This window comes from Nerophis lumbriciformis, linkage group LG37 (assembly GCF_033978685.3).
Source record: "Nerophis lumbriciformis linkage group LG37, RoL_Nlum_v2.1, whole genome shotgun sequence".
Taxonomy (NCBI): domain Eukaryota; kingdom Metazoa; phylum Chordata; class Actinopteri; order Syngnathiformes; family Syngnathidae; genus Nerophis; species Nerophis lumbriciformis.
This window is the reverse complement of record NC_084584.2, coordinates 25,102,306-25,127,667: the sequence shown is the minus strand read 5'-3', so window position 1 is coordinate 25,127,667 and position 25,362 is coordinate 25,102,306. Positions and strand designations below refer to the sequence as shown.

The 25,362-nt window shown below is 42.2% G+C and overlaps 1 protein-coding gene across 2 annotated transcripts; it reads left to right on the top strand.

Moving 5' to 3' along the window:
• Positions 1-216: 216 nt before the first annotated feature.
• On the top strand, positions 217-20,115 carry LOC133577292 (proteasome subunit beta type-9-like). Of its 2 annotated transcripts, none has more exons than XM_061930983.2 (6): positions 217-439; positions 2,273-2,340; positions 8,324-8,455; positions 8,587-8,716; positions 19,686-19,827; positions 19,904-20,115. In XM_061930983.2, the coding sequence occupies exons 3-6, from the start codon at positions 8,346-8,348 to the stop codon at positions 20,029-20,031; spliced, it is 510 nt and encodes a 169-aa protein (XP_061786967.2). In that variant the 5' UTR covers positions 217-439; positions 2,273-2,340; positions 8,324-8,345; the 3' UTR covers positions 20,032-20,115. The 2 variants fall into 2 exon arrangements, with proteins under 2 accessions (XP_061786967.2, XP_061786966.2); XM_061930982.2 differs by having other exon boundaries at positions 217-467.
• Positions 20,116-25,362: the final 5,247 nt, after the last annotated feature.

The following is a 25,362-nucleotide window of genomic DNA, read 5'->3' as shown; positions in this document are numbered from 1 at the left end:
GGCCAAAAGGGCCAGAGGAAGGCACTCCATATAAGGTAGCAGGATTAACACACACAACTCTACTGACACATACACATTTTTGTGTACATCTCACTCCTTCTGATTTGTCATCTTTTTTCCAGGCGGTACCATGGGCTCAGCGCTGCGGAGTGGTACCATGTGGCACCATGTGGTACCATGGGTTGAGTGCTGCTGCTGTCCCACTTCAATAAAAAATTGATTGACAAATGCTTGGTTGCTTTTGATCAATTCTATGCTTTTATGGGGATTGGCCCCTCCCACCTGCGAAGACATGCACCTGTCTTGCCCAAGGACACGACGGCAGTGACTAGGATGGTGGAAGTGGGGATTGAACCTGGAGCCCTCAAGTTGCTGGCACGGCCGCTCTACCACCCGAGCTATACCGCTGTTTTCACTGCTGGACTCTAGAAACCTCCAGGTTGTGTAACAGCTTCTTCCCTCAGGCCGTAAGACTCTTGAACGCATCATAATTAAATGATCCCCTCAACTCCCCCCAAAATGGATTAACTCGCTGCACACTGTAAGAATTTTCACCGTTTAAATACAGTAACCTACTGGCAGCTAATGGTTCCAGTATAAAACTGTTTTTCTACCTCGGTTTAGAGGTCACGGATCAGTTCATTTTCAGTACAGTAAGAAAACAACAAAATAAACATTTTTTTGGTTATTTATTTACCAAATTTGCAAACAATGGCTTTATCCTTTTAACATTGGGAACACTATAATATTAATCAACATTAAACTGCCTTGAGTTGTTGCTCAGATTAAATAAAATGACCAAACTTTTCTTCTACATATAAAAAGTGCAACTTTAAACAGTTTCAAGTCAACTCATCATGCTTAATTTATTACAGCATTTGGGAAGCCTGTAGTTGAGTTTTAATATGTAAATGTTATATATTTTTTTTATCAACATGTGATAGCAGGGACCCTGCCATTCAAAACTAGGCTGCTCCATTACTAATGATTAATGTAACTATAGCTGAAAAAAAAAAGTACAATAGCAATAGGAGAGACTATTCATCCCTGAACACCATGGAGTTCATGTAGGCTTAATGATGCACTTACATTATTATATCCACTATTAGAGACAGAAACTCTTGGGAACACTATAATAATTCTGCCCACGTTAATCAACATTAACCTGCCTCAAGTTGTTGCTCAGATTAAATAAAATGACCAAACTTTTCTTCTACATATAAAAAGTGCAACATTGAACAGTTTCAAGTCAACTCATCATGCTTAATTTATTACAGCATTTGGGAAGCCTGTAGTTGAGTTTTAATATGTAAATGTTATATTTTTTTTATCAACATGTAATAGCAGGGACCCTGCCATTCAAAACTAGGCTGCTCCATTACTAATGATTAATGTAACTATAGCGGAAAAAAATAGTACAATAGCAATAGGAGAGACTATTCATCCCTGAACCCCATGGAGTTCATGTAGGCTTAATGATGCACTTACATTATTATATCAACTATCAGAGACAGAAACTCTTGGGAACACTATAATAATTCTGTCCACGTTAATCAACATTAAACTGCCTCAAGTTGTTGCTCGGATTAAATAAAATTACCTTTTCTTCTACATATAAAAAGTGCAACATTAAACAGTTTCAAGTCAACTCATCATGCTTAATTTATTACAGCATTTGGGAAGCCTGTAGTTGAGTTTTAATATGTAAATGTTATATTTTTTATCAACCTGTGATAGCAGGGACCCTGCCATTCAAAACTAGGCTGCTCTATTACTAATGATTAATGTAACTATAGCTGAAAAAAATAGTACAATAGCAATAGGAGAGACTATTCATCCCTGAACACCATGGAGTTCGTGTAGGCTTAATGATGCACTTACATTATTATATCAACTACCAGAGACAGAAACTCTTCATTTAACATAATGTCCTTTTTTGCTGCTTCAACACAGCTCAATCAAAACAGAAAAAGGTCAAGTGAAATAACCCCGTACCGAAACGGTTCAATACAAATACAGGTACCGTTACACCCCTACAGTATACACATGAATGTGTCATTTGGTGAAAAAAAACAACAAACACATCTTCTAGCTCCTTTTTAAATTCCTTATTAATGCGACTTCATTTTTAATATTACACTGCTTTGCTTTGTCAGCAAAGCTATTTAGCATATATTGATCTACATTGGGTTGCTTTTGTCACCTCAAAATGATGCAAAAACACCACACACACACACGCACACAATTGCTAATTTGATTTGATATTTTCCAGACAACAATCATTGCCATTGAGTTTGATGGCGGCGTCGTGCTGGGCTCGGACTCACGCGTGTCTGCAGGGTGAGTTATACCATCCATCCATTTTCTACCGCTTGTCCTTTTCGGGGTCGCGGCGGGTGCTGGAGCCTATCTCAGCTGCATTCGGGCGGGAGGCGGGGTACACTCTGGACAAGTCGCCACCTCATCGCAGGGCGAACACAGACAGACAGACAACATTCACACTCACATTCACACACTAGGGACCAATTTTAGTGTTGCCAATCAACCTATCTCTAGGTGCGTGTTTTTGGAGGTGGGAGGAAGCCGGAGTACCGGAGAGAACCCACGCAGTCACGGGGAGAAAACATGCATACCATTTTTCGTTATTGTCAGTTTCATATCATTCCGTTTTCCACGAACATTTTTGCCTGGGTTTTCCCACGTGTTGGTGACTATGTCCCCGTCCGGTGCTTTTTATATTGAAAATGGCTGCAAAAATAAGCCACCACGGAACCAAAGAAAGTTGCGAGTGCGAGCACTTTGATAAAGAAGGTGAGAAATAACTTTTGAATGTGTGGCTCTCCCCTCCTTCAATAACGAGAATAAGGAATGTTATTGGATGTCCGATAATGGCTTTTTTGTTGATATCCGATATTCCGATATTGTCCAACTCTTAATTACCGATTCCGATATCCACCGATACCGATATATACAGTCGTGGAATTAACACATTATTATGCCTAATTTTGTTGTGATGCCCCGCTGGATGCATTAAACAATGTAACAAGGTTTTCCAAAATAAATCAACTCAAGTTATGGAAAAAAATGCCAACATGGCACTGCCATATTTATTATTGAAGTCACAAAGTGCATTTTTTTTTTTTAACATGCCTCAAAACAGCAGCTTGGAATTTGGGACATGCGCTCCCTGAGAGAGCATGAGGAGGTTGAGGTGGTGGAGGGGGGGTGTATATGGTAACCCGGAAGAGTTATTAGTGCTGCAAGGGGTTCTGGGTATATGTTCTGTTGTGTTACGGTGCGGATGTTCTCCCGAAATGTGTTTGTCATTCTTGTTTGGTGTGGGTTCACAGTGTGGCGCATATTTGTAACCGTGTTAAAGTTGTTTATACGGCCACCTTCAGTGTGACCTGTATGGCTGTTGACCAAGTATGCCTTGCGTTCACTTTTGTGTGTGAAAAGCCGTAGATATTATGTGACTGGGCCGGCACGCAAAGGCAGTGCCTTCAAGGTTTATTGGCGCTCTGGACTTCTCCCTACGTCCGTGTATCACTTCGTACAGCAGCATTTTAAAAAGTCATAAATTTTACTTTTTGAAACCGATACCAATAATTTCCGATATTACATTTCAAAGCATTTATCGGCCGATAATATCGGCAGTCCGATATTATCGGACATCTCTAATTGTTATATGTTCATTCATACATTTCACTCATTCATATGCATGTTTTCTGAATATCAAAAAATATTCTCTAGAAAATGTGTTTTGGTGTTCATAGTTTTACACAGCGGATTTTCATGATTTCGTATGGGGAAAATGGACTGTTTACGCACGATCCAGTCTACGTAGGATTACCAACAAAAACCGAGGTACCACTGTATTCGGATTCTGGTTTTGGTACAAGGCGTACCAAATTCCTATGAGGTACGGTGTGTGAGGGACTACACCAGGGCTATTCAACTGGCCCGCGAATGACACCATACCGGGCCCCAAGTTCAGTTCAAAACGTGGGAGACAAATATTTTTGCAGCAAATCCCTAAAAACGCTAGAGTGCTCCTGGAACTTGGACCACTGTAAACAAATTGGCAGATCCTCACTGCAAAAACTGAAATCTAAGTAAGATTAAATATCTCAAATAAGGGTGATATTTGTTTATTTTCTGTCTGATAAGACAATTCTTCTCACTAAGCAGATTTTATGTTAGAGTGTTTTACTTGTTTTAAGGGTTTTGGTCCTAAATGATCTCAGTAAGATATTACAGCTTGTTGCTGAGATTTGATGACCTATATTGAGTAAAACATGCTTGAAACTAGAATATCAACTGTTGCAAAGCTGTGTCATCAACACTCACAAGTATAAAACTACTTTTTTAAAGTAATAATTTCTTATTTCAAGCATGAAATAAAAAAAATCACGATTTTGACACAATTGTGTCTCATAATTAAAACAGACGACAGCCAAATGGACATCGCTGTTTTATTTTCAATGAAACAATAGAACATACGTACTCATATAGTAGTACAGTTGGCACAGTACAGTAAACTGACAGTTGATATTTAAACATTTGACATTTGAAACAATTTTTAACATAAATAGTTCATGTACATCCAGATACATTCTTCAAAATTTCAATCAAAAAAACATTGGTCGGGGGCCGGGCTGTAAATATATATATATTCCTTGCACACTAATTGACTGAAAGAGCATGCACTTGGCGCGATGATGTCATGTTATCAATAGAAAAATGCATTTTTAGACAATACGATTTGCCTGAGCGGCTAGGAGACCCCGAGAGTAACAAGCGCTTGCCTTGTTGCCTTTCCATTAAGAACAATAAATTAGTTTTTAGTATAAGTTTGCTGGTTTCAAGAAATGTAATGCCGAGCGCATATCATTATGTCAAGATAATGGCACTAGCATTTACTTCATTTAAGAATATTTTTCAACATATTGAGCAAAAAGGTCTCATATTTGTTGTTTCTACCAAGAAAAGTGCACTTGTTAATAGTGAGAATATACTTAATTTAAGGTATTTTGGGGTTCATTGAGGTTAGCTAATTTTACTTGTTTTGAAAAGTCTTGACAAGAAAAATTGTCTTGTTCTATTGGCAGATCATTTTGCTTAGTTCAAGTAAAATACCCCTCATTTTTGTAATTTTTTTTCTTGCTTTTGAACACTGACTTTTTGCGGGTTTATTGATTTTTAAATGCGCCAAAAATAGCCCTTTTTGTACAAAAGTGACAAATTGAGTTGATTGAATGGCCAGTACTACACAAAGAGTCAACAAACATGATCACACATAATAATAATAATAATAATAATGTATTAGATTTTATATCGCACTTTTCTATTATTAGATACTCAAAGCGCTCACAGAGAAGTGGGAACCCATCATTCATTCACACCTGGTGGTGGTAAGCTACATTTGTAGCCACAGCTGCCCAGGGGTAGACTGACGGAAGCGAGGCTGCCAGTTTGTGCCTACGGTCCCTCTGACCGATCATTCATTCATCATTCATTCACCAGTGTGAGCGGCATCGGGGGCAAGGGTGAAGTGTCCTGCCCAAGGACACAACGGCAGCGATTTGGATGTCAAGAGGCGGGGAGCGAATCTGCAACCCTCAGGTTTCTGGCACGACCGTTCTACCCACTACGCCATACCGCCCCTATAACATAACATAACAAAACCCGCTCCCTGAACTTTGTGGGTATTATAAAAAATGTCCAAGCGCCATAAAAAAATCTAAATGACTAATCCATCATGGGAAAAATGCCAAACACTCTTTCCACACTTATCCATGTTTGGTGCATTTTACCTGCTTGATATTTCTGATTGATTACAAAACTTTAAGAAGGTCGACACAGAAGTAAAAACTTTCACTTTCAATTGCAATCTGATTATATTAATCATTAATTAATGTACATACCAGGGCGCAGTGTAACGTACCCAGAAGTAAAACCTCTTTTGCACAATCAGCCTTTTCATATAAAGTGATAAAGGAGTGGAACAACCTCACAATAAACTTGAAAAGTCAAAACAGATTATTCTTCATTCACAATTGAACTTAAAAAGTGCCTTTGGAGCAATCAAAGTTGCTCACACGGTCACTGAGGTGGGCACTATGTTTGACATGTCAACTTAATGTCTATTCTATTTATGCATGAGAAAATGTTGTAAGCTGTGAGGTGTGGCTGTAAAAATCATGGTTGTTTTTACAAATGATGACAGATGTGAACGAGAGCATGTATTGTCTAGTTATGATGTAAATGATAGGTGTGCTTTTAATGTATAAGTATGTGTCAATGAAAGAGCATTTTATGACTTGTCTTAATTTGATTACATGCTATAGTATAATTTCCATTTTTACATTATTTGTTCTAATTTTAGTGTATGCTTTTGTATCTCTTTAATTTAGGTAACCAGGGACTGCAGATGGAAATGAGCTATAATCTGGTGCAGAACATATCTGTTTTTGAGCTTAATGTCTCTGTGCATTGTCCCTTTGAATAAAGACTAAACTATATCCATTATATTACAAACCCTGTTTCCATATGAGTTGGGGAATTGTGTTAGATGTAAATATAAACGAAATACAATGATTTGCAAATCCTTTTCAACCCATATTCAATTGAATGCACTACAAAGACAAGATATTTGATGTTCAAACTCATAAACTTTATTTTTTTTTTGCAAATAATAATTAACTTAGAATTTCATGGCTGCAACACGTGCCAAAGTAGTTGGGAAAGGGCATGTTCACCACTGTGTTACATCACCTTTTCTTTTAACAACACTCAATAAATGATTGGGAACTGAGGAAACTAATTGTTGAAGCTTTGAAAGTGGAATTCTTTCCCATTCTTGTTTTATGTAGAGCTTCAGTCGTTCAACAGTCCTGCTGTCGTATTTTACACTTCATAATGCGTCACACATTTTCGATGGGAGACAGGTCTGGACTGCAGGCAGGCCAGGAAAGTACCCGCACTCTTTTTTTACGAAGCCACGCTGTTGTAACACGTGCTGAATGTGGCTTGGCATTGTCTTGCTGAAATAAGCAGGGGCGTCCATGAAAAAGACGGCGCTTAGATGGCAGCATATGTTGTTCCAAAACCTGTATGTACCTTTCAGCATTAATGGTGCCTTCACAGATGTGTAAGTTACCCATGCCTTGGGCACTGATGCACCCCCATACCATCACAGATGCTGGCTTTTGAACTTTGTGTCGATAACAGTCTGGATGGTTCGCTTCCCCTTTGGTCCGGATGACACGATGTCGAATATTTCCAAAAACAATTTGAAATGTGGACTCGTCAGACCACAGAACACTTTTCCACTTTGCATGAGTCCATCTTAGATGATCTCGGGCCCAGAGAAGCCGGCGGCGTTTCTGGATGTTGTTGATAAATGGCTTTCGCTTTGCATAGTAGAGCTTTAACTTGCACTTACAGATGTAGCGACCAACTGTATTTAGTGACAGTGGTTTTCTGAAGTGTTCCTGAGCCCATGTGGTGATATCGGTTTTTGATACAATGCCTTCTGAGGGATGGAAGGTCACGGTCATTCAATGTTGGTTTCCGGCCATGCCGCTTACGTGCAGTGATTTCTCCAGATTCTCCGAACCCTTTGATGATATTATGGACCGTTGATGTTGAAATCCCTAAATTTCTTGCAATTGCACTTTGAGAAACGTTGTTCTTAAACTGTTTGACTATTTGCTCACGCAGTTGTGGACAAAGGGGTGTACCTCGCCCCATCCTTTCTTGTGAAAGACTGAGCATTTTTTTGGGAAGCTGTTTTTATACCCAATCATGGCACCCACCTGTTCCCAATTTGCCTGTTCACCTGTGGGATGTTCCAAATAAGTGTTTGATGAGCCTTCCTCAACTTTATCAGTATTTATTGCCACCTTTCCCAACTTCATTGTCACGTGTTGCTGGCATCAAATTCTAAAGTTAATGATTATTTGCAAAAAAAAAAAATTTTTAGTTTATCAGTTTGAACATCAAATATGTTGTCTTTGTAGCATATTCAACTGAATATGGGTTGAAAATGATTTGCAAATCATTGTATTCCGTTTATATTTACATCTAACACAATTTCCCAACTCATGGAAACGAGGTTTGTAACACGGTGTTCCTGTTCAAACTGTGTGGCCAAAAATAATAAATACAATTGTTAAATAAAACCTCTGCCTTGTTTTTAATGAAAACTCAGGCCTACTACGCGACTGTATTTTAATGTTGGTCATGACGGTGGTAAAGATTGAGAGCCACTGGAGTAGGGTTTACTAAAAATAGGAAATATTCCACTTACCCTCCCAAGGGACGCAGTGGTGAACCCGGTGATGAACAAGCTGTACCCTCTCCACCAAAAGATCTACTGTGCTTTGTCGGGCTCGGCGGCGGACGCACAGGCCATTGCTGAGCTGCTACGGCACCAGATACGCCTTCACAGGTAGATCAAAAATGTGTTTGTGGCGGTCCTCAACATTTTGGGGCGGCCAACATCAAATGAAAGATAAATATGAAGTTGCACCGCACACGAGAATATCATTTGAGATATCTGTGTACCTTTATTCTGGGCAGTGCAGAGATCGGGGAGGATCCCCGGGTCGGCGCCGCCGCCACCATGGTGAAGAACTACTCGTATCTCTACAGGGACGAGCTGTCGGCGCATCTCATCGTGGCAGGCTGGGACCGAAGAGACGGAGGGCAGGTCAGAATTCAACAAATGAAGCATGTGATGGCAAACGTTACCTGGTATTATTTGCGGATGATACAACAGCGTTTTGTTCAGGAGAGAACACACACACTGCAAAAAGTCAGTGTTCAAAAACAAGAAAAAAATATACAAAAATTAGGGGTATTTTATTTGAACTATGCAAAATTATCTGCCAATAGAACAAGAAAATTTGGCTTGTCAAGACTTTCCAAAACAAGTCAAATGAGCTAACCTCAATGAACCCAAAAATACCTTTAAAATAAAAATATTCTCACTAATAACAAGTGCACTTTTCTTGGTAGAAAAAAAAAGACGTTTTTGCTCAATATGTTGAAAAATATTCTTAATTTAAGTAAATGCTAGTGTCATTATCTTGACATAATGACATGCGCTCGGCATCATGATTTTTTTTTTCATGCTTGAAACAAGAAATTATTACGTTAAAATGTAGTTTTATACTTGTGAGTGTTGATGACACAGCTTTGCAACAGTTGATATTCTAGTTTCAAGCATGTTTTACTCAATATAGGTCATAACATCTCAGCAACAAGCTGTAATATCTTACTGAGATCATTTTTGACCAAAACCCTTAAAAAACAAGTAAAACACTCCAACATAAAATCGGCTTAGTGAGAAGAATTATCTTATCAGACAGAAAATAAGCAAATATCACCCTTATTTGAGATATTTCATCTTACTTAGATTTCAGTTTTTGCAGTGCAGAAGATAATACAAATAATAACAGAAGAAATTAACAAATTAAAAAGATGGTTTGACAAAAACAGACTATTATTGAATCTCTGTAAAACTAAAATAATGCTATTTGGTGACAGTAGAAGAGAAACTCAAACACAAATACAAAAATAGACGGAATAGAAATTGAGAGAGTAAATGAAACCAAATTTCTAGGTATAATGATTGATGATAAATTGAACTGGAAACCTCATGTAAAAAATATACAACATAAAGTAGCAAGAAACACGTCAATAATGAATAAAGCAGAACATGTTCTAGACCAAAAATCACTTCATATTCTCTACTGCTCGCTAGTGTTACCATATCGGAGTTACTGTGTAGAAATATGGGGAAACAACTACAAAAGTACACTTCATTCATTAACGGTGTTACAAAAAAGATCAGTTAGAATAATACATAATGTTGGATATAGAGAACATACAAACCCTTTATTTATTGAATCAAAAATACTAAAATTTCACGACATAGTGAATTTGCAAACAGCTAAAATTATACACAAAGCAAACTATAACCTGCTACCTAAGAATATACAACAATTCTTCTCAACAAAAGAGGAGAAATATAATCTTAGAGAAAAATGTAATTTAAAACATTTGCATACAACAGTGACATGCGGTGAGGTTGATGGCTGGTGAGGCACTGACTTCATCACAGTCAGATTTACAAACATATCAACCCTAAAGAGTATCTTATTCACCATTTGATTGGCAGCAGTTAACGGGTTATGTTTAAAAGCTCATACCAGCATTCTTCCCTGCTTGGCACTCAGGATCAAAGGTTGGAATTGGGGGTTAAATCACCAAAAATGATTCCCGGGCGCGGCGCCGCTGCTGCCCACTGCTGCCCACTGCTCCCCTCACCTCCCAGGGGGTGAACAAGGGGATGGGTCAAATGCAGAGGACAAATTTCCCCACACCTAGTGTGTGTGTGACAATCATTGGTACTTTAACTTAACTTTAACTTTACACATACAAACTGTAGCACACAAAAAAGCACATTTAATAAAAAAAAAACGTTATTATGGTCTTACCTTTACTTATAAATGAAGTCCACAACTAAAGCCCTCACTTAAACTTTCCACGTGGAAGATTGAATCTATTTAAAAAAGTGTAACCGAGGGTTTATAAATGTCGCCTATACTGTATGAAACTACAAAATAACAAACACGGAGGCTCCAGTTTACACGAGGACCACTTTATTTACCTTCTTTCAAATACCTCCGCAACGTGTCGTCACTTCCGCTCTTAGCGTCTTCAAAATAAGAGCTCAAGGCATATACTGTATAACAGCGCATAACAGGAACTTAACATCACAAAGAGGAAAGCCCATGAAAATAGGTTACAAAAGTTATTCAATAAGAAGCCAAAAAGTGCAAAAACAATAATGTTCGTGTTGGAGGAGTTGTGAATTAGATACACCTGCAGTCTGCAGGTGTACCTAATGTTGTGGCCCTGCAGTCATTCACAACTCCTCCAACACGAACATTATTGTTTTTGCACTTTTTGGCTTCTTATGAAATAACTTTTTTAAATAGATTCAATCTTGCACGTGGAAAGTTTAAGTGTGGGCTTTAGTTGATATAACACTCTCGTCAGGGGTTGCCGTGCATTCTACGGCGGGGGTGCAGGAGGCGAGCCTCAGCCAGTGCGTCTTTTACAGCCGTTTTATGATCGCTCAGCACAAGAAATACTTTACACACATACAGTTGTTGACAAAATACACTGTACATTATATACCTCAGCTAACTAAACTATGGAAATGTATAATATAGTTCATATAGCAATACGGTCTCACTGCACAGCAGGCCAGCAGTTAGCCGAGACATTGCGCAATCCATGTTGCGGCACTGAGTGACGTGCCTCAACTGGCTGCTGTTCACCGCACCGTCTCTTCTCAGTATTTGAACGGCAAATGTGAAAATTCAGCGATTTTGAATAAAAATAATCTAAAACTGGTGAAGTTAAATGGAAAATAACTTTATAGTATAATCACTGGATACATATAACAATTAAATTTTTTTTTTTTCTTTTTACATTTTTTTTCTTTCCATGATGGCAGGTGAGGCCCCGCCTCACCTGCCTCTAGTGACTGCACGTCACTGATGCTTAGTATATTTAGCACACCCCTCATGGCTGAGGATTTCACATTGGTCGCATATTTCTGGTCTTGACCACTGATGTATGGTATGATTATCGCAAATATTCAAGATGCAACCTTGTAATAAAATCTGAATAATTAGATTTCGAGACTGATTCAGTGGATTAAAATCTTCCCTCTCTGTAAATGCAAACCTGGTGGTAGGTTGGTATGAAATTGTAAATGGAAATTGGGTGGGTAGATTTTGAAATGAATTGTATTGTACTGTATTTTGTATATTAGTGATGATGTCTATTTTAACTGCGGGGTCCCTATCCATAAACTGTGCGTTTCTAAGGATTCCCTTTTTTGCAGAACGGACTCTAATGTTAGCGAAAGAAACAATAATGCAATGTAAAATGATGTCTGTATATAAAGTGGGACAAGTGGTAGAAAATGGATGGATGGATAGAAATGTCACGATCCACTCTTCCCTCACTCGTGAACAAGACTCCGAGGTACTTGAACTCCTCCACCAGTAATGCGGACGCTGTATCGATCCGTTGTGGTGAAGAAGGAGCTGAGCGAGTCCGCAATCCATGGTGAGGCACAACGCAGTGACGTGCCTCAAATGGCTGATGTTCACTGCACCGTCTCTTCTCAGTATTTGAACGGCAAATGTGAAAATTCAGCGATTTTAAATAAAAATAATCTAAAACGGGTGAAGTTAAATGGAAAATAACTTTATAGTATAATCACTGGATACATATAACAATTTAATAAAAACATTTTCTTTTTACATTTTTTTTCTTTCCATGAGGCAGGGCCTCACCTGCCTCTAGTGACTGCACGTCACTGGCATGCACGTACAACACTTAACACCTTCAGTATATCAGTATGTGGAATTCAATTATGGAATGGATTAAGCAAAGCAATCAAACAATGTACTAATATGATCCACTTCAAGAAACTCTTCAAACTTAAAGTGTTTACAAAGTACAGAGAAGAAGAACCATGATAAACATTCTGAATTGATTTCATCCATCCATTCATTCATTCTCAAAATAATCTTACTCATCTCATCATATTAAATATTGTCCAACTCTTAATTACCGATTCCGATATCAACCGATACCGATATACACAGTCGTGGAATTAACACATTATTATGCCTAATTTTGTTGTGATGCCCCGCTGGATGCATTAAACAATGTAACAAGGTTTTCCAAAAATAAATCAACTCAAGTAATGGAAAAAAAGTGCCAACATGGCACTGCCATATTTATTATTGAAGTCACAAAGTGCATTATTTTTTTTAACATGCCTCAAAACAGCAGCTTGGAATTTGGGACATGCTCTCCCTGAGAGAGCATGAGGAGGGCGGGGTTTGAGGTGGGGGGGTAGGGGGTAGTGGGGGGTTTATATTGTAGTTGTAAATGTGTTTGTCATTCTTGTTTGGTGTGGGTTCACAGTGTGGCGCATATTTGTGACAGTGTTAAAGTTGTTTATACGGCCACCGTCAGTGTGACCTGTATGGCTGTTGACCAAGTATGCTTTGCAGTTACTTGTGTGTGTGAAAAGCTGTAGATATTATGTGACTGGGCCGGCACGCATAGGCAGTGCCTTTAAGGTTTATTGGCACTCTGCACTTCTCCCTACGTCTGTGTACACAGCGGCGTTTTAAAAAGTCATAAATTGTACTTTTTGAAACCGATACCGGTAATTTTGAAACCGATGCCGATAATTTCCGATATTACATTTTAAAGCATTTATCGGCTGATAATATCGGCAGTCCGATATTATTGGACATCTCTAATCACAACGTTGGCTTTTTCCTTTAACAACACTGACTACTACTCAGGGCAGACTTCAAGAGAGACGGGAAACATAACCTCAATCACTTACTGTACAATGTCTTCTCTCACTGGGATGACGACTGATTAGATGTTCATAACTTCCCGTTTAGATGAAGAATTCATCATAATCCTCGGGAATGGTTAAAAAAAAAAGTGGGTGCAAACAAGCGTCTTTTTGTGTCTTTCTCGCCATATCTGGGTCTAAAATTCCGGTCATGAAATGTAAATGGGGTAATGTTGGCGTTTTTTGGATGGTTATTTCGAGGGCGGAATAGACTCCAATTTTAGCAGATGTTTTTGCTAATGTTTATTTATGATTTCTAATGCACAAAAAAGGAAAACATACTGTATGTGTTGTTGCTGCGTATGACAGCACATCAAACTTTTTGAAACCCAAAGAAAACAACAAATACCACCTATGGGAAATGTATGTTAGTCATTGTGGTTCAAAGGGACATATTTAACAAATAAATGTCCATATTCGTCAGAATGAGAAGGTAAACTTGTAGAAATTGTTGAGGTGTATAAACTGTCAAACATGTCTATCGCGCCTGCACATGTTCTACACAAAAGATATGCTATGGTTGTTGTTTATCCTGTTGATCCGGTTAGTGAAATGATACGCTTATTATACGCTACTTCTAATCATTGCTTTTCAGCAAGGCTTTTTGTGCTTCTGAGCAACATCACACTTTAAAGTTTGCGGCTTGTAAGGGATACTATGTAGGTGTTCTTTCATGTTTACAGTTGTTTTTTTTAAATAATAAAGAACATACACCCTCCGCCCGAGTGCAGCTGGGATAGGCTCCAGCTCCCCAGCGAACCTGAACCTGGTTGGCTATTTAGAAAGTCAAACAGGTTTTTAGGCCGTAGTTATAAAAATATTTTAATAATCCTACTTTGCGGGAAGTAATTTACCCTGGCCAGACATGGAACCAATTAACAGCGATAAACCAAAAGTATATTTAGCTAAGGAAGCATGTGCATTAAAGACACAACCAACAAAATGCAGTTGAAGTTTATAATTTGATATTAAGAAATTATGTATTATTAGTCATTTACAAGTAGAGATGTCCGATAATGGCTTTTTTTCCGATATTCCGATATTGTCCAACTCTTAATTACCGATTCCGATATCAACCGATACCAATATATACAGTCGTGTAATTAACACATTATTATGCCTAATTTTATTGTGATGCCCCACTGGATGCATCAAACAATGTAACTTTACCATGAATATACTTAAACAAGTTGAAAAACTTATTGGGGTGTTACCATTTAGTAGTCAATTGTACGGAATATGTACTGTACTGTGCAATCTACTAATACAAGTTTCAATCAATCAATAAAAAAAAAAGGGTTTCCAAAATAAGAGAACAACTTCGACTCCAGTTATGGAAAAAAAAGTGCCAACATGGCACTGCCATATTTATTATTGAAGTCACAAAGTACCGTACATTATTTTTAGCGTCCCGGAAGTTCTGGGTATTTGTTATGTTGTGTTTATGTTGTTTATGTGTTTATGTTGTGTTACGGTGCGGATGTTCTCCCAAAATGTGTTTGTCAGTCTTGTTTGGTGTGGGTTCACAGTGTGGCGCATATTTGTAACAGTGTTAAACTTGTTTAAACGGCCACCCTCAGTGTGACCTGTATGGCTGTTGATCAAGTATGCTTTGCATTCACTTATGTGTGTGTAAAAGCCGCATACATTATGTGACTGGACCGGAACGCTGTTTGTATGTAGGAAAAGTGGACGTGACGACAGGTTGTAGAAGACGCTAAAGACAGTACCCTTAAGGCACGCCCTCAATAATGTTGTCCGGGTGGAAATCGGGAGAATGGTTGCCCCGGGAGATTTTCGGGAGGGGCACTGAAATTCAGGAGTCTCCCGGGAAAATCGGGAGGTTGAAACCGATACCGATAATTTCGGATATTACATTTTAAAGCATTTATCGACATCTCTATTTACAAGGCATTATTATTATTAACTACAATTCAGTTCAATCCAATATGTTTAATGGTTATGTGTTCAAAATCCAGAAAAAGTCCAAAGTTCCTTTTAAAATGTAAAAAGAAAACTGGTTGATAGTTTCATTAATGGAGAAAGAAAAATGTTCAGTGCAGTGAAGAAAATTCAAAACTGCTGTGCTGCTTTGGAATCAATTCAAAAAAAGTAAACAAAACACAATACATGGGTAATAACTAGAAATGTCCGATAATATCGGCCTTTCGATATTATCGGTCGATAAATGCTTTAAAATGTAATATCAGAAATGATCAGTATCGTTTTTTAATGGCCCGGGGGTGGGGCACGATGGCGAGCGCCTGGTGGCCTGGCCTGTCCCCATGGGGCCCGGCCGGGCACAGCCCGAAGAGGCAACGTGGGTCCCCCCTCCAATGGGCTCACCACCCATAGCAGGGGCCATAGAGGTCGGGTGCAGTGTGAGTTGGGCGGCAGCCGAGGGCAGGGCACTTGGCGGTCCGATCCCCGGCTACATAAGCTGGCTCTTGGGACGTGGAACGTCACCTCGCTGGGGGGGAAGGAGCCTGAGCTAGTGCGTGAGGTGGAGAAGTTCCGGCTAGATATAGTCGGACTCACTTCGACGCACAGCAAGGGCTCTGGAACCACTTCTCTTGAGAGGGGATGGACTCTCTTCCACTCTGGCGTTGCCGGCAGTGAGAGGCGACGGGCTGGGGTGGCAATTCTTGTTGCCCCTCAGCTCAAAGCCTGCACGTTGGAGTTCAACCCGGTGGACGAGAGGGTAGCTTCCCTCCGCCTTCGGGTGGGGGGACGGGTCCTGACTGTTCTTTGCGTTTACGCGCCAAAGGGCAGCTCAGAGTACCCACCCTTTTTGGATTCACTCAAGGGAGTACTGGAGAGTGCTCCCCCGGGTGATTCCCTCGTTCTACTGGGGGACTTCAACGCTCATGTTGGCAGCGACAGTGAAACCTGGAGAGGTGTGATTGGGAAGAATGGCCGCCCGGATATGAACCCGAGTGGTGTTCTGTTATTGGACTTTTGTGCTCGTCACAGATTGTCGATAACAAACACCATGTTCAAACATAAGGGTGTCCATATGTGCACTTGGCACCAGGACACCCTAGGCCGCAGTTCCATGATCGACTTTGTAGTTGTGTCATCGGATTTGCGGCCTCATGTTTTGGACACTCGGGTGAAGAGAGGGGCGGAGCTTTCTACCGATCACCACCTAGTGGTGAGTTGGCTGCGATGGTGGGGGAGGATGCCGGACAGACCTGGCAGGCCCAAACGCATTGTGAGGGTTTGCTGGGAACGCCTGGCAGAGTCTCCTGTCAGAGAGAGTTTCAATTCCCACCTCCGGAAGAACTTTGAACATGTCACGAGGGAGGTGCTGGACATTGAGTCCGAGTGGACGATGTTCCGTACCTCTGTTGTCGAGGCGGCCGATTGGAGCTGTGGCCGCAAGGTAGTTGGTGCCTGTCGTGGCGGTAATCCTAGAACCCGTTGGTGGACGCCGGCGGTAAGGGATGCCGTCAGGCTGAAGAAGGAGTCCTATCGGGTTCTTTTGGCTCATGGGACTCCCGAGGCAGCAGACAGGTACCAACAGGCCAAGCGGTGTGCGGCTTCAGCGGTTGCGGAGGCAAAAACTCGGACATGGGAGGAGTTCGGGGAGGCCATGGAAAAAGACTTCCGGACGGCTTCGAAGCAATTCTGGTCCACCATCCGCCGCTTCAGGAAGGGGAAGCAGTGCAGTGTCAACACCGTCTATGGTGGGGATGGTGCTCTGCTGACCTCGACTGCGGATGTTGTGGATCGGTGGAGGGAATACTTCGAAGACCTCCTCAATCCTACCAGCACGTCTTCCTACGAGGAAGCAGGGCCTGGGGAATCTGTGGTGGGCTCTCCTATTTCTGGGGCTGAGGTTGCCGAGGTAGTTAAAAAGCTCCTTGGTGGCAAGGCCCCGGGGGTGGATGAGATCCGCCGGAGTTCCTTAAGGCTCTGGATGTTGTGGGGATGTCTTGGTTGACAAGACTCTGCAACATCGCGTGGACATCGGGGGCGGTACCTCTGGATTGGCAGACCGGGGTGGTGGTTCCTCTCTTTAAGAAGGGGAACCGGAGGGTGTGTTCCAACTATCGTGGGATCACACTCCTCAGCCTTCCCGGTAAGGTCTATTCAGGTGTACTGGAGAGGAGACTACGCCGGATAGTCGAACCTCGGATTCAGGAGGAACAGTGTGGTTTTCGTCCTGGTCGTGGAACTGTGGACCAGCTCTATACTCTCGGCAGGGTCCTTGAGGGTGCATGGGAGTTTGCCCAACCAGTCTACATGTGCTTTGTGGACTTGGAGAAGGCATTCGACCGTGTACCCCGGGAAGTCCTGTGGGGAGTGCTCAGAGAGTATGGGGTAACGGACTGTCTTATTGTGGCAGTTCGCTCCCTGTATAATCAGTGTCAGAGCTTGGTCCGCATTGCCGGCAGTAAGTCGGACACGTTTCCAGTGAGGGTTGGACTCCGCCAAGGCTGCCCTTTGTCACCGATTCTGTTCATAACCTTTATGGACAGAATTTCTAGGCGCAGTCAGGGCGTTGAGGGGATCTGGTTTGGTGGCTGCAGGATTAGGTCTCTGCTATTTGCAGATGATGTGGTCCTGATGGCTTCCTCCGGCCAAGATCTTCAGCTCTCACTGGATCGGTTCGCAGCCGAATGTGAAGCGACTGGGATGAGAATCAGCACCTCCAAGTCCGAGTCCATGGTTCTCTCCCGGAAAAGGGTGGAGTGCCATCTCCGGGTTGGGCAGGAGATCTTGCCCCAAGTGGAGGAGTTCAAGTACCTCGGAGTCTTGTTCACGAGTGGGGGAAGAGTGGATCGTGAGATCGACAGGCGGATCGGTGCGGCATCTTCAGTAATGCGGACGCTGTATCGATCCGTTGTGGTGAAGAAGGAGCTGAGCCGGAAGGCAAAGCTCTCAATTTACCGGTCGATCTACGTTCCCATCCTCACCTATGGTCATGAGCTTTGGGTTATGACCGAAAGGACAAGATCACGGGTACAGGCGGCCGAAATGAGTTTCCTCCGCCGAGTGGCGGGGCTCTCCCTTAGAGATAGGGTGAGAAGCTCTGTCATCCGGGAGGAGCTCAAAGTAAAGCCGCTGCTCCTCCACATGGAGAGGAGCCAGATGAGGTGGTTCGGGCATCTGGTCAGGATGCCACCCGAACGCCTCCCTAGGAAGGTGTTTCGGGCACGTCCGACCGGTAGGAGGCCACGGGGAAGACCCAGGACACGCTGGGAAGACTATCTCTCCCGGCTGGCCTGGGAACGCCTCGGGATCCCCCGGGAGGAGCTGGACGAAGTGGCTGGGGAGAGGGAAGTCTGGGCTTCCCTGCTTAAGCTGCTGCCCCCGCGACCCGACCTCGGATAAGCGGAAGAAGATGGATGGATGGATGGATGTTTTTTTTTAATATCGGTATCTTTTTTTTGGGTTTTTTTATTAAATCAACATAAAAAACACAAGATACACTTACAATTAGTGCACCAACCCAAAAAACTTCCCTCCCCCATTTACACTCATTCACACTCATTCACACAAAAGGGTTGTTTCTTTCTGTTATTAATATTTTGGTTCCTACATTATATATCAATATATATCAATACAGTCTGCAAGGGATACAGTCCATAAGCACACATGATTGTGCGTGCTGCTGGTCCACTAATAGTACTAACCTTTAACAGTTAATTTTACTCATTTTCATTAATTACTAGTTTCTGTGTAACTGTTTTTATATTGTTTTACTTTCTTTTTTATTCAAGAAAATGTTTTTCATTTATTCATCTTATTAATTTTTTTAAAAAGGACCTTATCTTCACCATACCTGGTTGTCCAAATTAGGCATAATAATGTGTTAATTCCACGACTGTATAGATCGGTATCGGTTGATATCGGTATCGGTAATTAAGAGTTGGACAATATCGGAATATCGGCAAAAAGCCATTATCGGACATCCCTAGTAATAACTATGAAAAAACAAATGTTTTAGACACTGCACTTTTAGAAAAAAGGTTTGGCTACGATAAAAACTTAAAATGTTTTAAAATATGGCCGCCAATTTGAGACATTTGTGATTAAGGGCTGTATAAGTCAACTTTGATTGATTGATTGATTGATTGATTGGTGGATCTTATTTTACATGGTCAAACCAGGAGGAGGGCTTGCAGAATGTCGTGACGTCTTCTGGGTTAACTACTTTTTACACGGCCTCCACATCATGATGCTCTCCTCTGACCCCTCCCAGGTGTTTTCCACCCTTAGCGGCGGCCTGGTACGACAGCCCTTTTTCGTGGGCGGCTCCGGCAGCTCGTACGTGTACGGCTTTGTGGACGCAGAGTACCGAGAGGGTATGGGCAGAGCCGCGTGCCAGAAGTTTGTGCTCAACAGTAAGTGCGCCTCGCTCACAGAAAGATGAGGCATGCTTTGGTCAGGCTCAGCCTTCATCGACGCTCTCTCTCGCAGCGCTCGCCCTCGCCATGAACCGGGACGGCTCCAGCGGAGGCGTGGCCTATTTGGTGACCATCGACAAGCACGGCGCAAAGGAGAGTATGGTTCTGGGAAATAACTTGCCCGTCTTTTACAACGGGTGACCGATGACCGCTTGGTTTGACTGCAGGCGTTTGTGGGCTCGCCTCATCCTGTTGCGAATAATAAAAGCATGTTTTAGAATGCCAGGCTTGATTTTTTTTGCCTCTTTTAAAACCCTGTGTAACATGCATAGCAAAGTGGATAGCGAATAAGAAGGAGCTTATTGACTCCAGTATCAGACTACAATGGCGGACGTGCGCAAAGCATTTTGGGTAAATCTCTACTATATATGGATAATCCGCAGACCTCAGCAAGGGTAAAAATGTTACAAATGGTCAAATTCCAAACCTCTCGCTTCCAGGAACTACACTATATTGCCAAAAGTATTTGGCCACCCATCCAAATAATGAGAATCAGGTGTCCTAATCACTTGGCCCGGTGTATCAAATCAAGCACTTAGGCATGGAGGCTGTTTCTACAAACATTTGTGAACGAATGGGCCGCTCAGTAAATTCCAGCGTGGAACTGTCATAGGATGCCACCTGTGCAACAAATCCAGTTGTGAAATGTCCTCGCTCCTAAATATTCCAAAGTCAACTTTATCATAAGAAAAGTAAGGAGTTTGGGAACAACACCAAGTCCGCCACCAAGTGGTAGGCCACGTAAACTGACAGAGAGGGGTCAGCGGATGCTGAAGCGCATAGTGCAAAGACTTTCTGCACAGTCAGTTGCTACAGAGCCCCAAACTTCATGTGACCTTCCAATTAGCCCACGTACAGTATGCAGAAAGCTTCATGGAATGGGTTTCCATGGCCGAGCAGCATTATCTAAGCCAGGCCTGGGCAATTATTTTGACTCGGGGGCCACATTTAGAGAAAAAAATGTGTCTGGGGGCCGGTATATCTATTTTTAGGAACACTAATATAAAACCTCAATAATGTCTGATTGAATGCTAAAAACGTCATGACAGACCGCCTTAAAAAACGGAATGGAATTTAAAACGTTTCTATGAACAATAAAACACTGAATATTGATCAAATATGAATGTCACACCCCCTTTCGATCGACATATTTTACAATCAAGTGAAACGCAACAAAAATACAACAAACAGTGAAATATGAACGCGAAGGGTACAAAATAAACCCACATACAATCTGATAGATCTGATATATCACTAAGCTTTAGAACTTTGTTGTGAAAATCTCCTTCCGCGTCTGTGGAAACGCTTCCCACCCCTGTGACGTCTATTACCATAATAACTAATTAGATGACCATAGTAACTAATTAGATGACCATAGTAACTAATTAGATTACCATAGTAACTAATTAGATGACCATCGTAACTAGTATATCATCCAAAAGTGCAGATTCCAAGCATTGAAAGACTTAGTATAGTTGAAGACTTGCGGTCAATAGAAAACATCATAATGGCAAATACACTTTACATCTTAAAGATCAAAAAAATTTATTTGTGAATGTCTGGCAGGCCAGATTAAAAAGCTTTATGGGCCGCATGTGGCCCCCGGGCCTTAACTTGCCCAGGTCTGATCTAAGCCATACATCACCAAGTCCAATGCAACGCGTGGAATGCAGTGGTGTAAAGCACGTCGCCACTGGACTTTAGAGCAGTGGAGACGCCTTCTCTGGACTGATGAATCACACTTTTCCATCTGGCAATCTGATGGACGAGTCTGGGTTTGGAGGTTTCCAGGAGAACGCTACATTTTGGACCGCATTGTGCCGAGTGTGAAATTTGGTGGAGGAGGAATTATGGTGTGGGGTTGGTTTTTACGTAGTTGGGCTTGGCCCCTTAGTTCCAGTGAAAGGAAACTTGAATGCTCCAGGATACCAAAACCTTTTTGGACAATTCCATGGGATGGCACTTCAAGTTCATATGTGAGTAAAGGCAGGTGGCCAAATACTTTTGACAATATAGTGTATGAAGGATGGCAAGATTGTTTCCTAAATATCTCCATGATTGGAATTCACATTTTCGGGACTTACGCAGATCTCAGATGCACAACAGCAGGTACGATTAGGTAAGAAAAGTTGGTTTTGCCCAATAGGGCGCCTTTAAATCTCCCTCGTGTCTTTAAAAACTAGTGGCACTTCTGTTTCTAACTTTAACTGCAGGTCCTTGAATGCACCACGGTTATGATTCGTGAAACTTGTATATAACTTTTTCCTGTGCTGCCACAGATACACTGTATTATATTTTCCTTTCTTTTATCACCTCGTGCTGGTTCCAAAATTCTAGTGCTTTGATGTTGTATTAAAGCTTTTCAACCTTGATAAAATATTTTCGTAACTTTTGAGATGATACATCGACTTGCAACTAGTTGACTGACACCTCTGCCATGACCTGAGCGGGTCTGTATGGCTCTCACTGGCACTAAGCAACTCTGAAGAGGGTTCCTATTACACAAAAAACTACAAATGTGCTGACTTGGTTTACGGCATACATCATTCCCCCTTTCCCCATTCGTTAATTAGACAAAAGCCGATGTGAACGCTTACGTGCAAGCGTTCCATTTGTACTGGGAAGTCGGAATATCAACTGGAACAACCCCTCGTGGTCGGATTTATGACTGGGAAAGTCGGATCACTCTCACTACCCCCGAGTTGGTTTCAAAGACGGCTGCTCTGGATGTAAACAATGATGTCCGCTTCTATAATATCTGTTATTAGCACTTCTGATTAATTTTTGTCTCAGTAAATTAGCCATTAACAATGTATTGTTGTATGTTTATTTATAGTAACGTCATTGTCATGTAAATTAATTTGATTTCATGTGGTATACATGCTGTACATCGCTAGCAATAGCGTCTGAGTTTTCCGTGTGTTAAGGTTGCAGGAACAGTGCATATTTTTCCACAACTTATTTGTATTCAGACAAGGCAAGTGCAAAAATAGCTTTCGTGGATGTAGAAATCTTGATTTCCGACATCGTAACTGGACTCGGCTGTGACGCCATTCCCATCTCTGACTTCCCACTTCCCAGGTAAATAGAACGCAGCATTACACTGCTTTCAGGGTAGAAACTGCAAAGCAACCAAAGAAACGAAAAGTTTTGCCCGAGAAGACAAAAATAAGAAAAAGGAAGCCTGCGCGGATAAAAGGACAGTCAAGGATCAACATTGCCCCGGCTTTCACTCCCTGGCGTGAGCTCACAGACGAGGAGGGAATTTCGACCCGATGCTGCCTTGGCTCTGTTACTTATCAACAAGTAAGTGATTTTTGATGCTCAAATCAAAATGCTAATGTTAGCTATTAGAAACTTGCGTGATAAGAAATTAATAGCCAGCAGTTTGATAGTTCCACACTGACACAACCAGCCACGCAACAAACTCAAATGTACCGTATAAAGAAAAACCAATGCGGCGACTGCAAACTGAAAATATAAAGTTTGAGTAAAATATGTAGTTTCGTACTGTGGAAAGATCAGTAATACTGAATCATTGTGGTATCGTCTTGTCAGTTTGTATGAACGTGACAGTAGTTTGGGATGATTTAAGGCGATGCACTAACCTGACTCTACAAGGATCTAGCGAGAGTCAGGTTAGCTATACTCTGGTCCTCATTTCCAGTGAGGGTTGGACTCCGCCAAGGCTGCCCTTTGTCACCGATCCTGTTCATAACTTTTATGGACAGAATTTCTAGGCGCAGTCAAGGCGTTGAGGGGATCTGGTTTGGTGGCTGCAGGATTAGGTCTCTGCTTTTTGCAGATGATGTGGTCCTGATGGCTTCATCTGGCCAAGATCTTCAGCTCTCACTGGATCGGTTCGCAGCCAAGTGTAAAGCGACTGGGATGAGAATCAGCACCTCCAAGTCCGAGTCCGTGATTCTCGCCCGGAAAAGGGTGAAGTGCCATCTCCGGTTTGGGGAGGAGATCTTGCCCCAAGTGGAGGAGTTCAAGTACCTCGGAGTCTTGTTCACGAGTGAGGGAAGAGTGGATCGTGAGATCGACAGGCGGATCGATGCGGCGTCTTCAGTAATGCGGACGCTGTATTGATCCGTTGTGGTGAAGAAGGAGCTGAGCCGGAAGGCAAAGCTCTCAATTTACCGGTCGATCTACGTTCCCATCCTCACCTATGGTCATGAGCTTTGGGTTATGACCGAAAGGACAAGATTACGGGTACAAGCGGCCGAAATGAGCTTCCTCCGCCGGGTGGCGGGGCTCTCCCTTAGAGATAGGGTGAGAAGCTCTGCCATCCGGGGGGAGCTCAAAGTAAAGCCGCTGCTCCTCCACATCGAGAGGAGCCAGATGAGGTGGTTCGGGCACCTGAACCGAAGCATACTTGCCAACCTTGAGACCTCCGAATTCGGGAGATGGGGGTAGCGGGGGTATATATTGTAACCCGGAAGAGTTAGGGCTGCAAGGGATTCTGGGTATTTGTTCTGTTGTGTTTATGTTGTGTTACGGTGTGGATGTTCTCCCGAGATGTGTTTGTCATTCTTGTTTGGTGTGGGTTCACAGTGTGGCGCATATTTGTAACAGTGTTAAAGTTGTTTATACGGCTACCCTCAGTGTGACCTGTATGGCTGTTGACCAAGTTTGCATTGCATTCACTTGTGTGTGTGAAGGGCCGTAGATATTATGTAATTGGACCGCCACGCTGTTTGTATGGAGAAAAAGCGGACGTTAAAGGCAGTGCCATCACGGCACGCCCTCAATATTGTTGTCCGGGTGAAAATCGGGAGAAATTCTGGAGAATGGTTGCCCCGGGAGATTTTCGGGAGGGGCACTGAAATTCGGGAGTCTCCCGGAAAAATCGTGAGGGTTGGCAAGTATGCTAGGGAGGTGTTTCGGGCACGTCCGACCGATAGGAGGCCACGGGAAAGACCCAGGACACGTTGGGAAGACTATCTCTCCCGGCTGGCCTGGGAACGCCTCGGGATCCCCCGGGAGGAGCTGGGCGAAGTAGCTGGGGAGAGGGAAGTCTGGGCTCCCCTGCTTAGGCTGCTGCCCCCGCGACCCGACCTCGGATAAGCGGAAGAAGATGGCTGGATGGATGGTCCTCATGAGAAATGCGGTCTTCCTTCAGGTAAAAACATTACCGCTTCGGTCCACTGGCGCCGCTATAATCAACCAAAACTGAAAGTTCTTAAGTGGGCTTTCAGTGTCGTGCTCCAAGCTATAGGTTCGCTACTCGGTGGAACGAACCATTTCCACTTTTGATTCATATTGTACTCTAGTCTCAGACATTCTTAATTTGATTAAGGATCCGTTTCAATGAACATTTTTGTTGTTAACTTCAATATAAATGACAGAAAAAATATTCAAACTCTACAAAAGCCCATCCGTTTGATGCCATACGGGTAGAAATGACGCTAGATGGGCGACTCCGCCCCTACTGATACTGTGTGCAGAGAAGTGGGGACAAAACGAAAG

Excerpts from the sequence above, each read along its gene's own strand:
- LOC133577292 (XM_061930983.2), top strand. The coding sequence starts at position 8,346 with ATGAACAAGCTGTACCCTCTCCACCAAAAGATCTACTGTGCTTTGTCG. Across the intron at positions 8,456-8,586 it reads CACCAGATACGCCTTCACAG|TGCAGAGATCGGGGAGGATC; the intron begins GTAGATCAAAAA and ends TATTCTGGGCAG. Across the intron at positions 8,717-19,685 it reads ACCGAAGAGACGGAGGGCAG|GTGTTTTCCACCCTTAGCGG; the intron begins GTCAGAATTCAA and ends GACCCCTCCCAG.